The sequence below is a fragment of the Melospiza georgiana genome, chromosome 7, assembly GCF_028018845.1.
Source record: "Melospiza georgiana isolate bMelGeo1 chromosome 7, bMelGeo1.pri, whole genome shotgun sequence".
Lineage (NCBI taxonomy): Eukaryota > Metazoa > Chordata > Aves > Passeriformes > Passerellidae > Melospiza > Melospiza georgiana.
In genome coordinates this window covers 19,719,298-19,742,918 of record NC_080436.1, presented here as the reverse complement: position 1 = coordinate 19,742,918, position 23,621 = coordinate 19,719,298, and the positions used below count along the sequence as shown (strand labels likewise).

Sequence of the window (23,621 nt, the reverse complement as noted above, 5' to 3'; positions counted from 1 at the left end):
GCAGTATAGCTCAGAGTCACATTTCTGGGAACCCAAGGATAATTAAGAATAAAATACACACAAAAAAAAAAAAGAAAAAAGAAAAAATACATACTCCCAAGTATCTTACACTTGAGTTAAACCAATTATTGCCTTGAGTGAGATCATCTTAATTATATTTATATACAAGAAAGTTTCAATTCATTAAAATCTCAATTTACAGAGATGTTTTCATTGTGAAGACCTTGCTTCTGACAGTAATTGTGTTATTGCTAATCCCATAGAGTCAGATAGGCTTTGAATCTGACCTCATTAATCCTAGAGTAATAATTACAAATGCAGAAGTCAACTTTTCTCCTCTCTCATTTGTTCTTCCTTTGCATTTGATTAGATTTTATGCACCAACCCACTGCTTAAGGGCTTATCAACACTCCTGAGAAACATTTAAAACCTAGAAATATTTCAGATACCTAATGTTTAGAAAACATGTGAGCCTTATGTCCAGGATTATTGGGCTGTGTGGTGTCCTTGTAATAACTAAGGCTTCTTGCCTCTTGTGTAAGCACAGAAAACCATCTTACTTTAGCAATTTCATATCAGTAAATACATCAAGGTTATTTCAGTGAATTTACATCAGAAGACAGTATTTTTTTCCAATGAAGAACCTGAAACTCACCAGTGCTGTGCTTCCTGAACCAAGTGGGCCTCTAGCCCCAGCTGACAATCCTTCATAGAAGGCAAACATCCATGTCTCAGTCACTTCACTCACCTCTGGTTCAGCTGATAGCTAAGGATGATGTCTTGCTAACTCCACCAAGCTCAAAAGCCCCATGGCAGGAGGTCAGTCCTCCTCTCCACAGAGCACTGGCCATGTCCCACTTCTGTACTTAACTATACTCAACTTACTTGTCAGCCCTAAATAACAGGAATTGTACTGCAAACTGAATAGTGTTAAATAAAACAAAAAACCAGGTCCTCTGTTCTCACTGCAGATGCTTTGAAAGCTCAAAAAGTCATTATTTTAGAATCAAGTGGGAAGGAAGAGGAAAGCCAAGTCCTAAATCTCCCTGCATGCTGCCGTGGGGTAAAGTCTCAGGACTGCTGGCCTTGTTTGCACATGGGCTTTGTAATTTGGCTGGGTTCATTAAGACCAAGAGGATTAATTTAACTTCAAACTGAGGGACTATTTACTTTTCATTATGTCAAAATAAATCCAGAATAGCAGCTTTACTCTGGATCTAAAGTAACCAGGAGCCTTACTCATTTCTTACAGAACCTGCTGGCTGGTGAGGAGCTTCAGAGAAATCCCCCTAAAGCATTGTATCTGCTGATAAATCCTAGAATAATACAGGACAGATGTAAAAGATGCAGTCATGAGCTCTTGCAGGTCAATAGTAAAACTTCTGCTGACTTCAGTTAATCAGGTTCACCTTACAGAGATGATTTCTCAGAAGTAGAATTGTAAGTCACTCTTACTGTTCCTTTTACAGTGCTATCAAACTGTGGCCACCTTTCAAATATACCACATGGACCAAAACCAATGCAGTCATAAATTCAAGAGTTTATAGGAAGTTTGGAAATTTAAGGAGGGTGCACAGACAGTAATTTCAGATGACAGGTCTGAAAGTCGGTGATAAGCTGCCCTGGCTTTAACAGCATATTGATCTAGGAGTTCAGATGGGCTGTGACATTACTTCTATGAGAAGTAATAAATTTAAAACCAACCTGACAATAGTTTCCTATGATACCTAGAAAAGGTCTGGTATTGTTATAGAAATAGCTAATACTGATGTTAGTCCACAGGGCTAAGAGAACAAATAACATGTTCATATTAAATGCATGAGCAGAGCCAACAGATAGATGTATGTTACTACTGCCCCATGAGCACACAGTATAAATATTTGCAGAGACTCAAATATACTTAGCTGTCATGTTTTGTTATACTGTTGATTTGAATTCAGTCAGTTTTAGATTTCCTTTGGTTGATGATTTACTGGCTAACATGGCTGCTGATCATGCTCCATCAGAACGACACCATGTGCTACATACATCACTCTAATTATATCTCCAAATTATTCCCCCAAAACTGATGCTTTCTATCGCTCTGAAGAGCAGCTTTAAGAGCTAAAGGGTAGATATACACTATCTACAAGAAGTCTTGAAAGACTCTTCTGAGATTTGTGCTAAGTGTAGGAGGGTGGGGAGCAGCGAGTGCTGCCTTGGGCTGGTCCATTGCAGCACCTACCAGACAGGGCAACATCCACACACCTGAGCTGACACAGGGCTCCACACAAGCACAAAGTACTGGCATTGCTCCTTCTTGCAAGGGTGAAAAGGTTAGAAAGCCACTTCCTCTCATACATCACTCATGAGCTCGTAGCTTTTCTTTAAAAATGTATCACTTTTTCTGTAGCAGAGGGAGCAGCGTTTTCAGTTTCGTGGATGCAGCGTGTTCCAACAGGCGAGGGAAGGCAGCAGCCCCAGTGGCCCCAGGTGCTGCACTCTGTGCTTCCAAGCACAGTCCAGCAGGGTGCTGTGAAGGTCTGCCCTCTCCCTCCTCCTCCTCAGCTGCGTGGCTGCAGCTTGGGTGGCCACACTGGAGCTGCCACAGTGCCTCGAGCATGTGCTACGTGTTCATCTGCAATGCACATCTGGAAGCAGCCCTGGTCCCACCAGAGCCTTAAGCCACTTCCCTAAGCAGCCCCATGGCAAAAACTGCTTCCATACATATGAGTATGCTCCCTAAAATCTCCTTTCATGCACATCACTGTACCATGCACTACAGGGTACATTATTTTAAGACAGGAGTTTCAAGAGGGCAGCTAGTTACTTGGCAACATAATTACCTAATGCTATCGAAAAATCAGGGCTGATGAAACAAAAAGAAAAAAAGCCCATCAAACCAGCCAATATTCCCTTATCTCAAATCAAAAGAATACTTATATTTGTGCCTCCAAAACACTCAGTGACAATGGTTTCATTTTATAGAAGTTTTGCAAGATTAGAGTCAGTTTGTTCAGGAAGTCCCCAGGCTTCCTGCCACGACACCTGCCTACCTCCTCGACAGCTCCCTGCCTGGGCCACTGCCTTCTTCAAGGCTTCCAGCTCTGTGTGGGCTTGGAGATAAAGCTGCTTTTAGGACTTACAGCTTCAAGAATATATAGCTGCAGAATAGCTTCCCCTTGGGAACGGCTCTGAAGCAAGGCTGAGCTGTCTGATTAGCATTTCAAAATTCCAGAGCTCATTCCTTGCAGGAACACCACCAGATCCCGAGCTGGTGAACAGCTTGTCAGGCAGCACACACCTCCAACAGCATCAGCACCGGCTGATGGCCAGGGGCTGCTGTCCAGCCCCTTCTCACAGCCCTGCCTTTGCTCTTTGGGTCTCTACTGGGCTGACTGTCTGGGCCAGCATTCCACAAACAGCAGAATCCGGGTGCTCATCTCAGAAGGAGCTTGGATGTGTTTGTAAGGCACAAGCGTGGGCACAGGGGAAGCTTTTCATGGCTGAGCCATGCAAAATACCTTGAGAGTGGGCAATGTGATGAGAACACCTTCCCCTTCCCTTTGCTGACTTTAGTCACAAGAGCATCAGCTGTTTTTCCAGGCACAGGAAGCATGAGCACTCTGCCTGCACAATCAGTGCCTGAGGATGGGCAGGCTCCTTTGTGCTCTCCTCCATCCTTACACACCAGTGGAGCAACACAGGGCTGTCCAACACAAAGGATTCATAGCAAGGCAAGACAAATAGCAAAGGAAATGGGGCAGCTGCACATCTTTTAACTGCTGGAGAAGGAAATGGATGAAATGGGGAAATTAAACACTTAAGCAGTAATTCACAAAACAATTCTGCTTTGAGACTGTACTTTAGTTCTTTTGAAAATTAACTCCCAGATCTTACTGTGGGTTAGGGCTGGCAGCAGTACTGCTTGGGGTCTGTCAGTGGGAGCTGATTATCTGCACACTGATAGTTCAGCTGCAAATTAATTTCTATCAGCTCTTCAGAGAGAAGTTACCTGCTCCAAGGAAAGCAGAAGATAAGAAATGCTACATGTGTAGCAGGCTGAGATAGTCTGGAGCAAACCCATGAAGGCTGCAGCAATGGTGCTTTGTGTACAGCCTCAGAGGGTGGTGCTGCCTGGTGTTACTAGGAGCAACCCAAAATATCACCAAAAGCATCCAGGAAACAGATATATTAAAAAAGTTATCTTTAAGATAAGCTAATTAATGCTTTGTAACCAGCCTGTTAAAAAAAATCTGCTTTAAATGCTTATTCATGAGGAACAACAAGCAAAAGCGTGCAGGGGAAGGACTTGGAGAGCTCTAATGGGCTGGAGACAGGTGCAGTTTGACAAATCTACTGATCTGCCAGTCTGCCATTCCACTTGGGCAGCACAGAACAGCATCAGCAATGTCCAGTCTCTGAGAACACACTACTCTGGTAATGCTACTGTGAGTTACATGTTTGTGTCATTCATGACGAGAACCAGCTGGTGCACATCTGCAAATTTTCTTTGAATATTGTTACAGTTTCTCTTCTGAACACATTCTGGGCACTGGGATGAACCCTGTGAACATAAGAGAGCTTTACAGAGGAGGAATGTTAACTAAGAATACATTTTTCTAAGTTCATTCACTGGATTTTGTTCTGGGGTAAAATCTTATGTCTTCATTAACTTCTACTGACCTTCAGTGTGTACACAAAGTGATGGCATTATAACTTCAAATACTGCTTCAATAATTTCTACTCACATACTGCAACCACCAATTAATTTCCTACAGGATCCAAATCCCAGACATCACCCCAAGTTCTAAGTTTGGAAGACCATGAAGTTCCTCTCATGTTTGGTATTTTGTATTAACCCCTAAACCTTTGCAGTCCACATAACACCCAACATCTCATTTCAACCAACAACCATTCATGAGGTGTCCCATGTGGTGCCTACATTTACCTCTCATCTTTAGGGCAGGAAAATAGACAGTCCTCCTTCTTCATCTACCATAAAAGCTGAACAAGAATAAGTTAGGGAGAATCCACCTTCCAGGAACTGATAATACAGGACTGCACCTGACAGGATCCTGACCACACTCCCGTCTGTGTTTTGGAAGAGAGACACATTCAGACATGTTGGACTGAAACAAAGCCTGACTCCAGCTGGATTTGCTAAGGCATCCTTGCTGGTTGCTATGGCATGTGTACTCTTATAAATGTTCAGTTCTGGCTGATAATTTTTTAAAGGATTGGCTTACTTCGTGTAACATAAGCTATCAGCCAGTAGAAATAAGCTGTTTTTTCACTGGCTCTTCCTCCTTTCTGAAATGGGTGACATTTATCTTTGCTCTCCAGTCTTGGACTGTCCTACACTTCTCTTTTTGCATGTTTTTGTGCTTCTGCACAGAATAGGATTTTAAATGGTTGAGAGTAGCCCATGCAGTAATCCATTTCTATTTGTTAAACTCATCACTTCTGTACAGCAAATAGTCCTCTTGAGATGTGCAACTGTTTGCTATAAAAAGTAAATGCTTTAAAAAGTATAAAATTACATATGATCCATGCAGTTTTGCTTGTAGGTATTTTCAATACAATGATTATACAGACCACCAAACAGATTTCGTGGATTTCCCTGAAGTGGCATTGAACCCCACTTGAATTCAAGTGGGCTGCATCCTGCTAAAAACTGTAATTTTTTTTTTTTTTTTTAGTAGAAACCCACTCTGAAAACCAATGGCCTCATGTGGATTCTGGTTTACTGTGCCTCATTGTTTCCATATTAAAATGACTCAGTTCAGAAGCAAAAATTTTGTTAAAGCACTGTAAGACCACATAAACTTGGCCAAACTCCCACCACTCAAGCCTGAGCTCCCCTACATTGGTACATTAGCACTGTTCTGTGCCTGTGCACCTCCAATATTGCCCTGAAATGCCCAGATCTGGGCAGCTCCTGGCTCTGGTGGCTGCACAGCCTCAGCTGTGGGAGCAGGCAGACACTGCTGCAGCCTCACCCCACCCCAAATCCTCGCTGACACTTCAGCAAGCATGGTTGTACAACATGGGGTTTTAAAACACAAATACGACCATAGAAACTACTGGAAGCTACCAACACTGAGGTGAAACCTCACACAAGACAGAAAGCCCTAATTATAGTTTCTGAACCTATGAAGTCATCTAATACACATATGCTCCTTATGCTGCGAGGAGGAGAATGGATGCATGCAGTACTTATTACCATCCTCATAAGCAGGAAAGAAAACCAGATTTTGGAAGCTTTTGGAAACCCACAATTTTGAAAACTCTGCATAAATCCAGAAAATCAGCTGTACTTCAGTTAAAAGAAAAAATAAGGCAGTACAAAATAAAAAGCATTTTGGATTTAATTGTAAAAGCAACAATATTAATTCCACAGTGCCATGCAGCATTGCAAGCCTTCATACTGTTTATTTTTATTCTTTTTCTGGATCAAAGTTACCTAACATCAATCTGCAAAATATTTGGTATCTCTCCTAAATGCCCAAATGGAGGAATCTTAGGCAAGGAATCAAGATGGAACACTTACTGATTCAAGTATAATCAAAAACATACTATCAGAAAACCAAAATCAAGCCTCCTCTTCCTCTCCTAGCACTGTACACCCCATATCAAAATCAAGAGCAGTAAAATGTACTAACAATCTTCACTCAAAAGTGGAGGACATGGTTGTAATCCTGTATTCTTAGTAGAGGGAAAATACTGAGAAAGGAAATGCCATTTTTGCATAATCATGTCTTAAAACAGAGCTGCACTCTCTAATGCATCCTGGACAGTGCAGACTGTAATGGTAACAACAAAGTATTGCATTCAAATAGTTATGGGGAAGAATTTAAAAATATTTCAATCTTATGTGGCTAGAAATGATTTTAAATATTACATCACTTTGCAGTTCTGAGATAAAAAGCCTTCTTATTTGCTTGAGACAAGACTTCAGATAGCTTTAGACAGAGCAGATTTTCTTAAATTAGCTTGAAAATTCAGTTTCCAGGGCAACGTAAGCAGGTCTTCGTACATCAACATCTCTTTGCACCATTTTTATAAATACGCTTTGCTAGAATGTCATAAAATACTTTTTAAATACAGCAAACTATTTGGATCACTTTGATCCTTTTCTCTGCCTTTGAAAGAAAGCCGATTGTCCTTTCCTTTCAGAAGAACCTTATCAATAAAACTGTCCAACTGTTTTCCTTTGGAGAGGCTTTATCCAGCAATGCCTGCAGTGATACCCATGCGTGTAATACATTTCTACCAGCACCTGTTTATGTAACATTTCAGGAGGCATCCCTTATTCATCATCCCCTTTTCTTTTCAGTCTGCAAGTAGGAGATGTGATTCAGGCTCTGTGGCATGCTCGGACTCAGCTGGTTTATATACAAAATTAGCCTGAATGTCTGTTTCACAGAAGCAATGCGGAATTTGCTGAAGTCCACCTTGCACATCGAGTTCCCCAATGACTTTCTCACACCTACCAATACATGGAATGGTATTAAAGAAATAAAGGTAACTATGCATCTGTCCATTTTCTCCTCCATTCTAAAAGGATGGGGGGGAAAAAATCTCTTAATGATAGTGATTGTCTCCTCCCTGTGAGTGCTGGAGGGGTGCTGTGCATCACTCCAGCGAGTCACTGAAACAGCAGCAGCAGAGTGGATACATCTCCTCCTTCCACTGAGCAGGGAGCAGCCTGACCCTGGCCCCAGCTGCACATTACAGAGTTACAAGGGGAGGAATGACTCAGGAAAAGAACACTCAGTGACTGTTACCTGCACATTTTACTCCCTGAGCAATGAGGCCCCACATGAAGTTGGCACAGTATTCACACCAGTGCGGGCCCCTGAACGTGTGCACCTGGAAGACAGCAGCAGAAAGAGAATTACAGAAAATGAGCCACCATTTCACAGACATCAGCATCAATGCATGTAAACAGTGCAGAACTCCTCTTCTTTGAAGGCACCACACGCAGTTTCTGGAAGGTTCCCTTTATCACTGCAGGAAAGGAAGAAAGGAACTAAGAAAGATTTAACACCCAAGGCTCTAGCAGACCTGTGGAAAACCAGAGTCCTCCATCCCAAGCCATCCCAAGCAGCAGAACTGGGTCTGTGGGGTCTGCTCCAAGACAAGGCATAGCCCTTCTCCCAGCTCTTGGCATCCCTCTGTTTGGCAGGAGTCTGGCCACAAGGCAAAACTTTTGCAGCGACTGTGCAAGAGTTCACTTTTCAATCTCAAATGCTTTCTGCTGTGGCCTCCTCTTCATAAGGCACTGTGTGAAATGGATAGAGGGCTGCAAGATTCCACCTCACATGGAAAGAGTCCTGCCAGGCAAAAATACCAGTGCCACACAGAAATACTGTACATTTGCCTAGAGACTTTCCAGTTTAGAACACCTCCAACAGGAAATTAATTTTCTTCAGACTAATGCTACATATTGAAAACCCAGAATGAAAAAGAATAATCCACTGAACCAGGACAAAATTCAAAGCTAAAGAAGAAAAAAAACCCCTATGCTTGCTTTCATTCCTGACTCACATGCTTGTTACAAATCCTGCAGCCACCATTAACTGCTTCTGATTTCATTCTGATAAAGCTCCTGCTGTAGGAAACCACAGGATTCTTTACAGAGAAAATCATTACTTCCTTAGCCAGCGTAAAAGGCTTTGAGCTGCTATTTAGAATAGACAGGCTGAAAATAAAATTAGTAGCTGATGATCATAAAGAAATGAAATTTGCAGTGAAATACAGCAAAACTGCTTTAGGCTGGAGTCGCTCAGCTCCTCACAGTTGCTGAGTGGGTGTGGGAGCAGGCAGTAACCTCACGTGTGTGCAGTGCCTGGTTGGATCAGTGTGGAGCAGGACGGAGAAGGAGCTGGGGGAAATGTTTGTTCCTGACATCTGCACACAGCTCTGGCTACGAACACTGAAAGAAAGGCAAAGTGGCCTGACTGAGGTGGCAAGTGTCCCCCATGCCACTGATGTAAGGGGCAGCTGGATCCAGCTGACACCCCCACAATGACACTGCAGAGCAGCACCCTGCAATTCAGCCACAGGAAGGTCTGCAGCCTCCTGGGAACCCTCAGAGCAGCAGAGACATTGCTGAGACACTCTGGAAAGCTCCTGCTGAATTCACCAAGTAATTCACAATGCACATCTGTGCCAGGTGACTCCTGACTGCCTGCTCCAAGCGAGCCCAGGTGCCAGTGCCCTGCCCTGCCTGTCCCCGCCTGCCTCTGGAAGGTGACGTGTGCTCCACCAGGCCTCTTCTCCCTGCAGCTCTGGCTGCCTTCCACAAAGCCAACGATGACAAGACTGCCGGCAGCTGTACTCTCCATTTTCTTTTTTCCTCTCACCACAAAAAAGAGATTTTTCACACCATTCACTTTGTTACCCACCTGCACTACCCACATCATTTTGACTTTCTTCCTCAGACTGGTGGTTTTTATCCACGTTTTTGGCAGTGTTCTCTTCCCAGAATAAGAACATTCTAATATCCTGAAGCAAAGCATTGTGCTTTCATGCCTGCAGGACTAACAGAACTTTTTCAGGGAAAAAAAGAAGGCATAATTTGGGTCTCCCTTTTTTTTTTTTTTGGGTCAAATTCCCCCTGAAATATACTTCTTTAAAATACTTCTCAAAAATCCCATCGAGGAAAATTGAAGCAAAATTGACATTTCACAAGTGTGGACAATAAAGAATTTCTTTTCACCATATTTTTCAGTTTCCTAAGTTGTTTTGTTTCCAGTATCTCTGATTGCACAAAGGAGGGGAATTTTGTTTTGTTCCTTAAAATGCTGACGGATACATTATTAGTTCTTTCTAAATAAAAAGAATTATACTATCCTACCTTGTGCCTCTGTGGTTGCTGATTTCGATTCATCAAACATCAAATCATTGAATGTTCTATTTGCTGAAGCATTTCCAATGCTGTCCTTAGGTGCTGGAGTCCCAGCTTGGCTTCTCCAGAGCCACCCCCAGTGTTGATACTCACTAAACCTCAGATGTCCTGTCTCTAACTGGCTGTTTCAACAGTGACCATTCTTCCTTCTTGGCATCTTGCTCCCCACCACTGCCTGCATGTTTCCATCTCCTCCTGATTCTCCTTAGAAACTCTTCTGCAGGGTCTATCACATCCCAAATCTGCCACTCCAACCTTTTCCTTACATTTTTAATATTATGAACTTTTCTAATGAGCTCAGTTTCTCTTACATTAAGTAGCTCTGATTCACCTAGAATGTACCACAGCCAGCTCCCCTGGTATCACCCTGGCTCTCAGCCTGCTCCTCACAAGAGTTTACATGACTCATCATCAACTTAAAAATGACAAGGACAAGGTGGCCTCTCCTCTTCCCTACCAACAAGCACTGCTTGTGCTGGTTGGACTGACTTTGCCCTTCAGAACCACTGCCTCAGCAGCTTAAGCACTTCTGTCTCATCCCATGCAGCCAGGCTTCATCCAAATACTGAAATGCCTTTCCATATCATCAGCTGGATTTACCCAGAGCCTGCTCTGCTCTGTGCTGCCCCATCCAAATTACTATTTCTTATCCATTATTCTGATTGCAAACTCAAAGCAGATTAAAAGGTGAGGGTGGGTTTTTCTGTGTCCCATGATGCTCTGCCTTGCTTCATCCTTATGAGGTGGGAGGTTCTCTGGCAATATTAAACAGGAGGCCCAAAGGTCACCATGTCCTTCCAGCCCTGGTGTAAACAGCCCTACAAGATCAGCTCTGAAGCCTCTGCTTCTGAGGGGTTTCTGAACAGAGATTTCTTTTCCCAGAGCATCAATATTCCCACTTCTGTGCAGTGGAATTGGACACCTAACCCTGCCCTGCTCTGAATACACACCCTCCCTGGGAATTAAATGAGACACAGTCAGTGATGCCAGGAAATAGTGAAAAATTGGTCTTCTGAGGTAGGTCAGAACAGCCTCCAATCCTAGTTAGAGAGTGGGTGGGGTCTGGCAACTGAAAAGAAACACCTTAGCATCCCTTTGCTAGTTCAAGAGCCAGCACCTGCAAACAATACTGCATTTATCACATGGCACTGCTTAACACAGCATTCTGATTTTATATTTAATTCCCAATTCTAAAAACTAGCCAAGCAACTTGTCTGTTTTCAAAACTAAAAGATGATTTCCAGAAAAATTTCTAAAAACACACCCAGCAGAGTCCCAGAGATCCTGACTTAAATTACAAGGGGTTTCTTTCCCCTTGTAAAAAAGAGCATCTGCAATATGCAGATTTTACTGTGTTATAAAATGTGGTGAGAGAGCAGGATTGCCAACTGTGGCTTTATATCTCCCAATCCTTCCATTCTCACTCCCACCCAAAAATCTCCTTTTCTCTCTTTCCAAATGGGAATAATTTTGTAAAAGAATCTGGGAAATGAATGAGTGGGAGAGCAAATTAAACTGGTTTTAATCTTGATTTTCTTCTCTTGGAATTTTAGAAATTAATTTAAAACAAAAGTCTAGATAATTTTAAAGACAAATATCTGCATCAGAAACTGTATAAAATACTATTACTAAGCTGTCCTGCAAGTCTGAGGTAAGAAGAGAGCCTCATGTTAGGTTTATACCCTAGGCATTTCTATTTAGAACTCTCCTGCACTATCAACAAGGCATAATAAACATGTTACTACTGTGAACTATGTAGGAGAAGCTTTTTGCTCAGCCTTAAAAAGTATTTTCTTAACACAAGGAAAAATAGCTTAATTCTTGTGATTAACAACTCTGAATATTAAAAAATGTTACTTTGTTTTGTATTTGAAGTTTTTTTTTAAAGGATAAAATTTTAGGAGAACCAAATAAAAAATCAGGCAGTGACTCTGACAGCAGATTCTACCACAAGCTGTGAACTCCTCAAACAGATCTGCCCCATTATTTCTCAGGCTCTATAAAGGTCACTGCTGAAGTTAGTTACCTGTGCACCTTGTTACTCCACTTATTTTTAATGCTTTTGGTTTTTCCAAGGCAGTTATTCAGCTACCCTTGATTGCTACCTGAATATTTTTTATTCTTAACTGGGAGACTTACATTTTATCACATCAAGGCAGGGAGGAAGAGAATGAGAGACTATCAGTGAAGAGCTGTGCAAATGTGATATGAGGGAAGACGGTGGATCAGCAGAGCTCCAGCAAAGCCACTGACAGGAAGAAAACAGGGCTGGACTTGAAAAGCTATAGTTATAGAAAACCAACACTGGGCACATATAACAGAAGTGTCTGGGACAGTCTGGACAAAAAAAGCTTCCTTTGTTGAGGGCTGCTGCCACGGCCCCACTGAACACTTGTTCCATCAGACCCAGCTCCCTACAGAGCACCCCTTCCACAGCCCTCCACACCAAACTGCTGCTCAGAGTGATGGGGTCTGGAAAATCCAGCCATTGCCATCTGTTGTGGGATGGGATACATCACCTTGGAAAAGGAAGGGAAAAATACTGCTGATCTGTACTCCTGGGCTACCAGAGCCTTACACTTCAGGCAGAAGCCTTGTCAGGGCTCAGAGAGTGCACCAGGGACTGAACACATGTCACAGCCCAGCATTTGCACCACACGGTACTCCAAAGGTTCAGGTCTGCTGGCTATACTGTCCTTCAAACAAATTCTCAAGGATGATGAGACACTGCTGATGGAGACTGTCAGCTCAGTGGTCCTAACTGATTTGCAATTCCATCAGCTGAATTCTGCCTACTGGGGCTTTACCAAGCTTTAAACTGAATGTGGGAGACATTGTAGATCCCAATTAGAACGATGAACTCAGCCTGTATTATTAACATCTGTTTTCCCTGTCACAGCTGATTTTATCAGGCACTGAGCACACCCATGCTGGCATCCAATAGGCATTTTCATCCGTCCCTGATCCAGAGATTGCCTGTACGTGAAGGATAAAGAAGAGATGTGAGTGAGAAACTCAACCATCAGTCTGGGCAATGCTTCAATTTGTCCTTGTATCTATTATGATGATTTGATAGTGCCTCTAAAACAAGGGTCTCAAAGCACTTCAAGTATTCCAGCACATGGTAATTCTCCTCAGAGGCAAATATTGCTGCTGAAAAGTAATCCGAGAAGCAAGAAGACTGCCATGACAACCCACATGGCAGAGCAGTATCTGCAAGATAATTGCTTTCAGCTGAAGGTGTAACAGAACTGAATGTAAGCGAGAGCATGGAACAGACCCTCTCCATACCTAGAGCTGACCCAGCTCAGCCCAGCTGGGGTGTCAGCCGTGGGGAGGCAGCCTGGGAGCCCCCCAGTGCCTCTGTGCAGCAGCTCTGGAGAGGAGAGAGCTGTCAGAGCTGCTGTCAGAGCTGCCTGCCTCGCCCAGAGCGTGCGGCATAAATAGCCTGGCGCTCGCTGCTGGGGGCACGGGGAATGTGGGGCAGGACATCTCCCTCTGCATCCTCACCCACTTGGAGCCAGAAGCGCTGTCAGACCTTGTTTGCTCTCTGCTTTGCACTGCCTGTGTCAGCAGAGAGGGAACAACTGCAAATTGAGGTTAGCTTGTGCTCTACAAGAGCCGAAGTGAAAAATGAGAATTGCAGGTTGTTGGCTTTTCTGCTTGTAAATTGAGTGAAAGTGGCCACCTTTCTTTCAGGATGGAAAGCTGATTTTCTTTGAATTGATATCTGGAAATGGGAACATTTTGTATTTTATTTGAGGTCCAACTTACTCGATACATGCCTCCATACAAAAAATTCTGAAACTAGAGGTGAAAATTGAATATAAGCCTTAGAATTACATATGTACCTTATGTATAAATCGAATATAAACCCCTGAGAATTCCTAAATGAATGCTTTTGTCAGGATCCTAAGGCTAATATGGAGGAAAAGCTGTTGATGAGAGAGCATAACATGCACTAGAAGCTTCTAGAGGCCAAGTCCCAGTTCCCCAGAGGAGCACTTCCCAGCCTTACCAGAGAAATGGGCTGGTCTGGCTTTGGGCTGTGCACAAGCCAAACTCACAGGATCCACACGTGCAGACTAAAAAACTGCTGGTGTGGTGGGAAGGAATTACAGGCCAAATAAATTAAGTATTTAGAAGAAAGGCTCTCTCTCTCTCTATCTTATTTTTTTATCAGTGGCAAAGCCTGAATTCAGGGACTAGCACCAGAAAACCAGAAAGGTTTCAATAACATTGTGCTATTTGGAATCTGCTTTGGGAAAAAAAAAAAGTGCAAGGAACATTAAATAACTTTAGGAGACTAAAATCCATCGATGCCTAAAAGTTTTTCTGGATTGAACTGTCTTATGAGTTTCAGAAGGAACAATATAGAGCAGATGAGGTCTTCACAGAAGTTTTGCAGAAGGTTTTTTTCCAGTTATGTTCTCCAGGTATTTTCCCTGCCTTTGAACCATTTTTCCCCCTCAAGTCCTAGGAGTCTAATAGAAACATTAAATTTCCTGAGGTGTTCTTATCTGTGGGAACACACACTGGCTCTCCCCAGGGATTATGCTAGAGGCACCCAGCTCTCTCTGAATATTCATTTATTAGTGCAGTGGCTCAATTAAAGATATTTCAAAAATATGTCCAGTGCCAGTTCTGTTCCTAATAAAAAATCCAGCATCTTCTTTTCAGTGGAACTAGATCAATTTACCCCAAATCAGCATCTGCCCCAGTTTTCAGAACATCAGAAATAGAAATGAGTTCATGTCACAAGTCACAGAAAAATGGCTCTGCTTAATATAGTAAGAGTTTGTTATAGTTTCTGGCCATTTTGAAGCACTTCTGCATTTTCCATCTCCCAGTTTCCCAGTGTTTAGGCATGGCTCTACTGAGAAGCTCTCTAGAATAAGATGTGGCATGGAAGTGATTTGCTGTGACTTCTTACACTAGCAAAGCACCCAGCGCAGATGCAACTACACCAGTAAAACCTGGGCCCGGGCCAGGTGGGCTATTTGTTTCCAAGATGTGATACAAGTTTCACTGGCACAGTAACTCTTGTTAATATCAGCAGTCTCTTAATTGAAGCGATGCTTGAGTCTTTCTATACCAGCAAAGTCTTTCCAGGGACTGGTCCTCACCTGAGCCTTCACTCCTTGGGCATATTTAAGGTTACATTCTACTTCCAGTTACTTCTGGAAAACCATGCTGTCTCTGGCCCAGAGCTCCCCATTTGGCCTTTCAAGTGGGTCATCCTCAAAGAGAAAGCCAGGACATTGCTTCAGTCGAGGAGGGGGTGAGGAATCCCAGCTAACAAGGCTCATCAGCACCTTGGCTGACTCACTTTAGCACCCATGGAGAAACATCTCTCTGGAAGAACTGTTGGCTTGAAAGGGAATTATGTTGTTAATCTTGACTGATTAAGCAAGCAGTCTTGCAATGGTTATTTTTTACTGTGCCCTCAGCACTAGCAAGACAGTGACTAAGAATCAGCACGAGAGTATCCAGCACTGCACAGAGAGATAGCAAAAAATAAATCTTCTGGAGATAGATGTGGTTTGTGAAAGGCAAGAGAGAAACAAGGCACTATCCTGGGGAAAATGCTGCATGGAAGCACAGCTCCCAGCCCAGCCCTGGCAGGCACTGACACCTCCTTGCCTCAGTGAAGCACCATGGACTAACCGAGGCAGAAGAGTGGCTTGTGCCTTGCACTAGGGGCAGCAAGGAAACGCCTGCAGGCTGCTCTGCTGGCTCAAGGAGCCAGAGATGTCTGAAGGAATACCTGTAACCAGCCAAGGGAGCTAAAACTTCCCCAGGGCCTATGAGTCACAAAGCTGAAGGGGAGTGAAGACCTTTAAGGTGTTTTGTCCAGGCTTATTTTAAATTTGCCAAGTGATGAGGAGCTTATTGCACTGAGTAACAAATTTCGCAATCCAGGAAATTTCTTGTTGTTAATCTCAGATTTTTACCTTCCTTTCAAGCTATCATCCCATAAATCCCAGCTCCTTTTCCACAACTGCCCTCCTTATCAAGAACATTTTTCAAGCACAGTTTTATCTCTTTCCCCAGCCCCATGCAAACACAAACAGCAGGCAAAGGAGTGCCCAAAGCACAGCACCAGGTGGGGAGGAGATGCAGAAGATATTCCATGTCAGAGAGGGTGGACCCAGGGCAGAAGGTACCTCATTAGATGCACCTTTTCATCACCAAAAGCAGAAATGGAGAGACGAGGAGAGGAGGAGTGGGAAAGTGCAGAGGACTGAGCGAGGGGAATCCTGTGTGTTCATTACCCTAAAAAACTGCCTCCCCAGAGAGAGAAGATGCAGAAAAACCCTAAGCCCAGCTTGGATTACCTGGCTAAGTCTTTTGGGCTAGAGCCCACTTCACACCTTCCAAGCCAGAGCTTCCCCTGGTACTCCTCTCATTTTCCATCCACATGGCACCTTGCCCCTTTTCCCTTCAGATCTGCAGTTCCTCTATTGCCTTAACCTCCTTCATCTGCCTGCCCAGAAGCGCCCAGCTGCTTCCTATCCTTAAACCAGTTCAACAGATTAAATATCAGCTGGGTAAGAAATTTTATTTTAATTTACAAGCTGTCACAGTTATTGCCTTTTGGGGACAATATAAGCAACTATGAGAATTGTAAGGGACAGTAAAAAGCATTCTTATTGGTAGGATCCAGGGGAATGATTAGGTATGAATCTATTCTGTTTCCTTCTATGAAGTTACAGAACTTTGTAAACTCTTCTGTTACAAAACTTTCCCCTATGATTAAGTTGTTTTTGTAAAAAAATAACACCACTGGCTTGAGCTATGCTCCTTGTCAGCACTTCCAAGAGCACAGGTCTCCCAGAGCACCCAAACAGAAGGTGCTCTTGTTCATCTACACTGGGTGGAAGAATGAGCTTGATATCCATCACACACACACACCCTGTCCATATTGATACATTTGTACCACAGTCTGTGGGGAGATTTATTGCCCATAATGGTTAGTGAATTGAAAAAAAGAAAAAGCTTTTAAAGCCTTTCTGTGAGAAAAGGTGGGGCTGAAATTTTGAAGATGGTGAAGTGACTGTCCTCATTTGGTCTAATGATTCATTGTGCAAGAGATCTCATTCAGTGTGCTGGATTTCAGAAAAGCACAGTAAACAGAAGGAAATCAAAAGTAGTCCAAATATGCAAAAAGATAGACCCAATCAAGTCACACTCATGTCAAATTCCATTATTCAACTAGAGCTAAATAAAATGCCCTATCAATGTAAGCCTCTTTAATCTGATATATTTGAATTATTAGAAAATGGGTATTTTAGATTTATAGAGAAGAACACAGAAATATTAATTTTTTATATAAATTGGAAAATGCAAAAATATGCTTAAAAGGAGAATACTTTTCACATCTAGCTTTCATCCTGCAGGACATGCATTTAAAACTCAGTCAGAACTGACATTTATAAATAATCATCCCTTTCTTTACTTATGGAGATTAATTTAAGAGAATTCAGGCACTCTGTATTTGCATTTGAGATGTGCTCATGAGAGACCAGCCTTTCCCAGCCAGGAGAATATTACAGAGCTGGAGATCATTACCGACCTGCTCTGCTTGCAGAGCTCCCTGTCACCCTGGCTACCCAGCCTGTTCCCTTCAGGCAGGAGACAACTCACATTCCAGGAGATTTAAGTAAGATTAAATCCTCTCAAAAACCCTGCCATGTCAGCACTCCTAGTAAAACTGTCTTTACATTCTTCTTTCAAACAACCCTTGGAGCAAAACATAGGTTAATGGATTTATTCAGGGGACCTCTTGATGATTTAAAAGCAGCTTTCATGCTCACCCCTCCCCTAGGCACTGCACTCCTGCAATGAGGATTCACTGCACCACTCCTCTGCCACCGTGTTCCTCTGCCTGAGCTCTGTGCAGGGTCTGAGTGCTCAAACTGTACTGAGTCCCCAGATACCCACCCACAGGGCAGGAGCTGCAGGGAGAACTGAGGTCCCTCAGCCCGTGGTCAGCTCTCTGGGGTGTTTGCTAAGCCCAGGCTGCCTCTGGAGTGGCTGCAGCTGTCACCTTCCCTTCCCCAGGACAACACCACTGCTTGCTGTGCATGTGTGGGTCTCCATTTCTCCCCTCTCTGCTAGGGTGCCACAGCGCTTCCAGTGTAAAAGGATTTCTGAGACCCCTTCATTTCTGTGAGCAGTGGTGTGACTGATCAAAGAGCTGCTGGGAGAGGGTTAGGGGTCCCTATCTGGTGCCTTGTGCCTGCAGCACAAAAAGCAGATCATCTGCAGAGCTACAAAGCAGCAGACACACTCCTGTTTGCTGTGGAGCCTCTGGGGACAGCAGTCACTGCTGATTAGCTGAACTGGATAAATTTATTTAATTTCTCAGTTGTTTTTTCTTGGTTTGTATCAAAAGTCTAGGTTGAAGTCTCTGGGCCTGACATTTCCTACCCCTCCACATGGGTGGCAGATTTGCTGCTTGGCAGGCAACCTAGGAGACTCATGCAGACATTTTAAATGGTGACATGTATACATGCGAGGAAAAAAACTGACAGATGCAAAGAAATTATAAAGGAGAGAAACACACAAGCTAAGGATAGCCATTCATTTTAGAGCCATAACACTGTACTTGCTAAGAGCTTATCTTTTGCCTTTTATTCTGATGGGAGAGTGGACACATTTAGAGTTCATGACTGCCAGAAGCTTTCCTTGCATGACAAGGTTGGTTGCAGCACACCCTGTAGAGGGCTTGTTCTCTTCTAGTCTTTCATAGCAAAAATTATCTGTGAAAGGCAATTCCATTACACTGACTTGAAAACAGACTTTCTTCTCAAGGTATATTTTTCTGGCAACAGTATGTATAAAGGAATTACAGCACAACTATTATAAAGAAAACAATCCATGTGGAAAGTTTGTGCCATGGCTATGACCTTGGAGCAGACATACAGTCTGGTTTTGGAAAAGACTGGAAAACTCACAGCTCTGAAACTTTCCATAAACAGTTTATGAAAGAAAAAGAAATAAACAAACCTGAATGAATGAAAATCAAGTTATCAGATTATTTTCAAAACAGGTATGTTTCAGGCTGTTAAAGAAAAGCAACTAGGGAACACAGATGTGCAAAATTAAATACTTATTATCCTACATATACTGTAGTACATGGAAAATCATGATCTGCTGGCATCTGCAAGAATTAGCTTTAAAGTCTAAGGAACAAATGAAAATTGCAAGATGTTGCAGATATTTAGGACACCTTAGGAGCCTGTGAAAAAATGCTCTGCATTGAACTGTCAGCCTGCACAAATATGTTATGCCAAGCATTCGTATTAAACACTTCTTACATACCAGTCTGTATACGGTTTTCAAATTTGTGCTTAATGGAAGTACTCAAATGAAACAAAACATCCTGATCACATAAAGTTTCCATTTTTGGTGATTATCTGCACTCAAAAGCCAGAAGGTGGTTTAAATAAAATCAGACGGAGGATAGGTAAATTAATATATGTGCATGAATGTGGACATTCCCACATTCCGACATATATGCATGATGGAAATCAAAACTGAAAACAGGAGACATTTAATGGATGCATATATCATCAGATGTCTGTATTACATTAACAATCTGCCCTTCTCTTAAAAGAAATAAAAGCAGGTTTTTAGTGGTTTTTTTGGGTTTTTTTTTTGTTTTGTTTTTTTTTTTTTACATTAAAGACAACATTTGGCCTTCAAATTATATATATGAAATTTGTACTGTCATCTACAGGAATCCAGTAAAACATCAATTTACACAGTCTTAAAATTAAGACTGCCTATCATCAAGTGTATTTGATCACCAAAAGGTTACACTACTGAGTCCTTACTGGACACCTATTACAGACAGACACAAAACATGAATATGTTGAACTGACATGTATCACTCTTACCAAAGAACATTGGTTATTCAAGGCAATTAGAACAATAACTAGAAGCTACATAGAAGACTAAGTAAATTTGATTAAAACACAAGGTAGCTGCTGATGCCAGCATGTCCAACAGCCTCATGGCATAAGCCTCGTTAGTTTCAACACTCAATTCACTGACACAGGAGAAAAGCCAGAAACTAAAGGAAATGCAGACCATCTGCTCAATCCAGATGCAGCAGAACACACTTCTTACCTCTGAAGCTATTTACGATTGACAAACTGAGATAAGATCACTTTAATAATCTAACTATAGATCTGAGAGGTTTTTTGCATTGAAAGTAAAACTGGACTACAGTTGAGTTGAAAGAAAACTTTACTGTTTTTCTCACCTTTAGCATCTCTCTCAGTAAAAACCAGTTCTAAATAAAAGAGATAACTAGATATGGCAAATATCATTGAAACAAATGCGTGCACGCAAGCAGCCAACAACAAAATCCCGGTTCCTCTGCTCTATGTTCTAAACGTGCCTCACTGATGTAACTGGCAATGAGCTTCACTTGCAGCTTTTAAGTTCCTAGAAAGTCACAGTGTGCATACCCATGATTTCCTTGCGATACCAGACCCCTTTTAAAACACGAGCTAAAGTCCCTTTGCCCGAAAAATAAATTAGACAGGAAAACGTCTTACCTTGAAATTATGAACCTTCTCGTATTTTGGAACGTGTTCATTTTCCTTCAGAGTTGCTCTTCGGACGAGCGACGTCAACTGCGAATAAGCAAAGAGTTTAAGAGGTTGCCAGATCGTCACGGACGCCTTGCGAGCGCCCAGCTTCATGCCCAGGGCTGCGAGCAGCAGATCGCGCTGCTGCCGGCCCTCGTGCCCGGCGCTGCCGCGGGCTCGGTGCGCTGCCCAGGGCTCCCTGGCCGGCATGCTGCCCGGAGGCGGCTCGCTCACTCTCGGGCTGCCGGGGCGGCGCGGACCATGCCGCAGCCTAGGCTGCTGGGGCGGGCGGCGCGGCCATGCGGGGCTGGGGCTCGGCGGGGCGCGGGGCCGGGCGCTGCGGGCGGGCGGCCTGCGGGCCGGGGGCGGGCGGCAGCCGGCGGCGGGGACGCGCAGCCCGCGCCCGCTGCCTCCATCGGCGGCGGCCGGCTCGGGGGGCGCGGGGACGCGCACGCCTCGCGCCCTGCGCCCGCCCGCTGCCCGGCGCGGCCCCGCGCGGAGCGGAGCGGCCCCGCCCCGGGGCGGCCGCAGCCAATGGAACCCCGGCCCGGCGGGCGGAGCGGCCCCGCCCGGCACGGCCCGGCCCCACACGGCTCCTCCCGGCACGGCCCGGGGCCCCGGGAGCGGCACCCGCCCGCGGTGTGAGCCGCGCACCGCTAGCAAATGGCACCCGTGCGCTGCTGGGGCGCCGCGGGAGGCAGGGCAGCTCGCAGCAGCCCCGGGGACGCGGCGGGAAGCGGCTCTCCCCGACCCTCCCGTCTGACGTGGCCTGTGCACCAGGGGTACAGCCCGGAGCGGGTAATGCTGATGGACACCACTCTTCCCTTAAAATTAGGTTTTTCAGTACTTTTCGTATGAAAACATGCTCATCAATCTCATATCTTGTAGGGATGTGAACAGAAATGTCACCCCAAGTTCATTGCAGTGCTCCATCCAGCAAAGACCTGAACCCCGCACTGCTGGTGTCGCCTCTCTTTAGAAATTTACAGATCCTAACAGAAGGTGATTGGCCACAGTCTCCCACTGGACTGAAACCTGAACTTCGGACGGATGCAACTGACGATGAAACATCCACAGGGCAGTCTGTTTCTAGCCAGCCCTCACACAAACTATTCCACACAACCATTGAAGCCTTGACCTCAGCTGCCACGGAGCCAGAGCCAAGGGGCTCCCGAAGGAGCAGGGCAGACCGTGCCATTGCCACCGGAGCTGCCCACCGGGGCAGCCCGGCTCCCTGCAGCTGAGCGCTGCCCGCCATGGCCACTCTGCCCTTGCCCCTGGCGCTCTCCAAGCGTTGTGAACAGTCTCTGTCAGCGACAGCAAGAACGGACCCTTGATCTGAGCACAGCCAAGCTTTGCAGCGTGGGGCTGGGGGAGATGCCAGGGACCTTTCCCTCCCTGCCTGCGCAGAGCGGCGCGCAGCCCTCCCTGCCTCCCTCCCCCTGCACAGCCTGCCGCACTGCTACCGCTCTCCCTGCTGCAGCCGAGGTATTTTTATCTCTCCTGAGTCAGAAACCGACGACAAGCACAGTTTGTCACAAGCTTCTGGGTGGAATTGGTATGTGCTTTGCAGCTGGATCTCAGTGTTCCAGTTTAGCTCAGCCCTGCCAATACAGCTGAGATTAGTGCTCACTGGGAGCCCCTCTTCTCTTCCCTTGTATGGTCACCCATAACCTTCCCGACAGGTTTTAAAAGTCTGCTGGGTTTCAGCAGAGGGTCATGTTGCAGAGATTAAGGATCAAGGTTGGTGCTGCACTAAACACTAATCTGCAATACAGCTAAGAATTGAAACACTGATCTCCTGATCATACAGGAGAATGCTGTCAGGTGCTACTGGCTCATACAGGGGTCTGACTCAGTTCTGGTTTCAATGCAGGAGGCTGCTTGATCCATTCTATCTAGAAATACTTTTCCAATGACTACTTCAATCTTGTCTTGCTTTTAACCACTCCTTTCTAATGCAGGCGAATGCTCCTCTGGCATTTTTCTGTCCATCTTTGCAAGTACATTAACACTCCATGGCAACAGAAGATCAAGAAAACTGAGATGACGAGTAAGAGATGATAAAAACCTGACACTTTATTTACACAAAGTGTGAAAATAGCATGGACTCAGGGGAGCAGCCTCCTTTCCTTTCCCTTCCGCTAAAGTCACTTCATGGTTTAATTCCCAAGAACTACATCAGATCTAAGTCCTCATGGAACAAGGTGGACCTACACCTGCCCCAGAGGAGTCATCCTCTCCAAACAACTTTGAGTGACAACAGGCTCAGGAAGTAAGTCATGATTTGTAAAAACATTTCATTACGCTCTTCTCTGCAACCCAAAATTTCTCTTATTTTTAAGGGGAAAAAATGCCTCACCAAAGCTTCATATTGGAAATAAATTCTTTTAAAATGTAATTTGTTGAAAATAAATAATGCAGTGATTTTCAACAATAAATTTACTATCAGAATCAACTCATTATTTTGTGTAATTCCACTTACGAAGCAAGGTAAAGCAGGCTGAATTTCCCTTTTAATCACTATAGTGCACATATCTGGTTTTTGGCATACTTACTCCTTAATTGTCAGCTTCCCTTTTCCTAATTCTGAAGAACTGAGTTATTTCCAATGGCATTTTAGAGTCATGCTAGTAGAAACAGATCTCTGGATCCTGGAAAATTAAATCTAAGAATGCCAATAAAAAGGTAAGCAAAACTACCCAACAGGGAAAGGTCCTATCTCGTGGTTGTAATTATGAAAATGTGTTATAATCTGGAAAGTAGTTATATGATTGTGAATTTTAATTTTAACATCGCTTTGTGTTACGGTACTCTAACAGAGACTGCTTATTGGTTTGACATAAATCAGTTTCCCATTGTTCAATGCACAGCATTTTCTGCTCTTTACAAATAAAGGAGTCCTGGCCTCATCACCTACCCTCTCAGCCATTTGCCTGGGCTATTTGCTCTACAGTAGTGTACACCAGAAACAGAGATTGAAACACAGTTGAAGCCATAAAGCCAGCAACAGAAAAATTAAAATGTATACAACTGCTTGCAGATGACACAATTTTTCATTCTTCTGCCATTGCCTAACTTTGGATACTTGGCTTTGCAAAGCAATGCTTTCCTTTACACAC

At 44.0% G+C, this 23,621-nt stretch overlaps 1 protein-coding gene across 3 annotated transcripts in view; it reads right to left on the bottom strand.

Moving 5' to 3' along the window:
- Positions 1 to 23,621, bottom strand: part of CHN1 (chimerin 1) — a 91,010-nt gene that overhangs the window by 7,557 nt on the left and 59,832 nt on the right. For all 3 annotated transcript variants that reach the window (XM_058028339.1, XM_058028341.1, XM_058028342.1), the window contains 2 exons: positions 20,467 to 20,544; positions 7,770 to 7,854 (listed from right to left, as the gene is read on the bottom strand). In XM_058028339.1, coding sequence (XP_057884322.1) covers positions 7,770 to 7,854; positions 20,467 to 20,544 — 163 coding nt within the window. The remainder of the gene's footprint in view (positions 1 to 7,769; positions 7,855 to 20,466; positions 20,545 to 23,621) is intronic.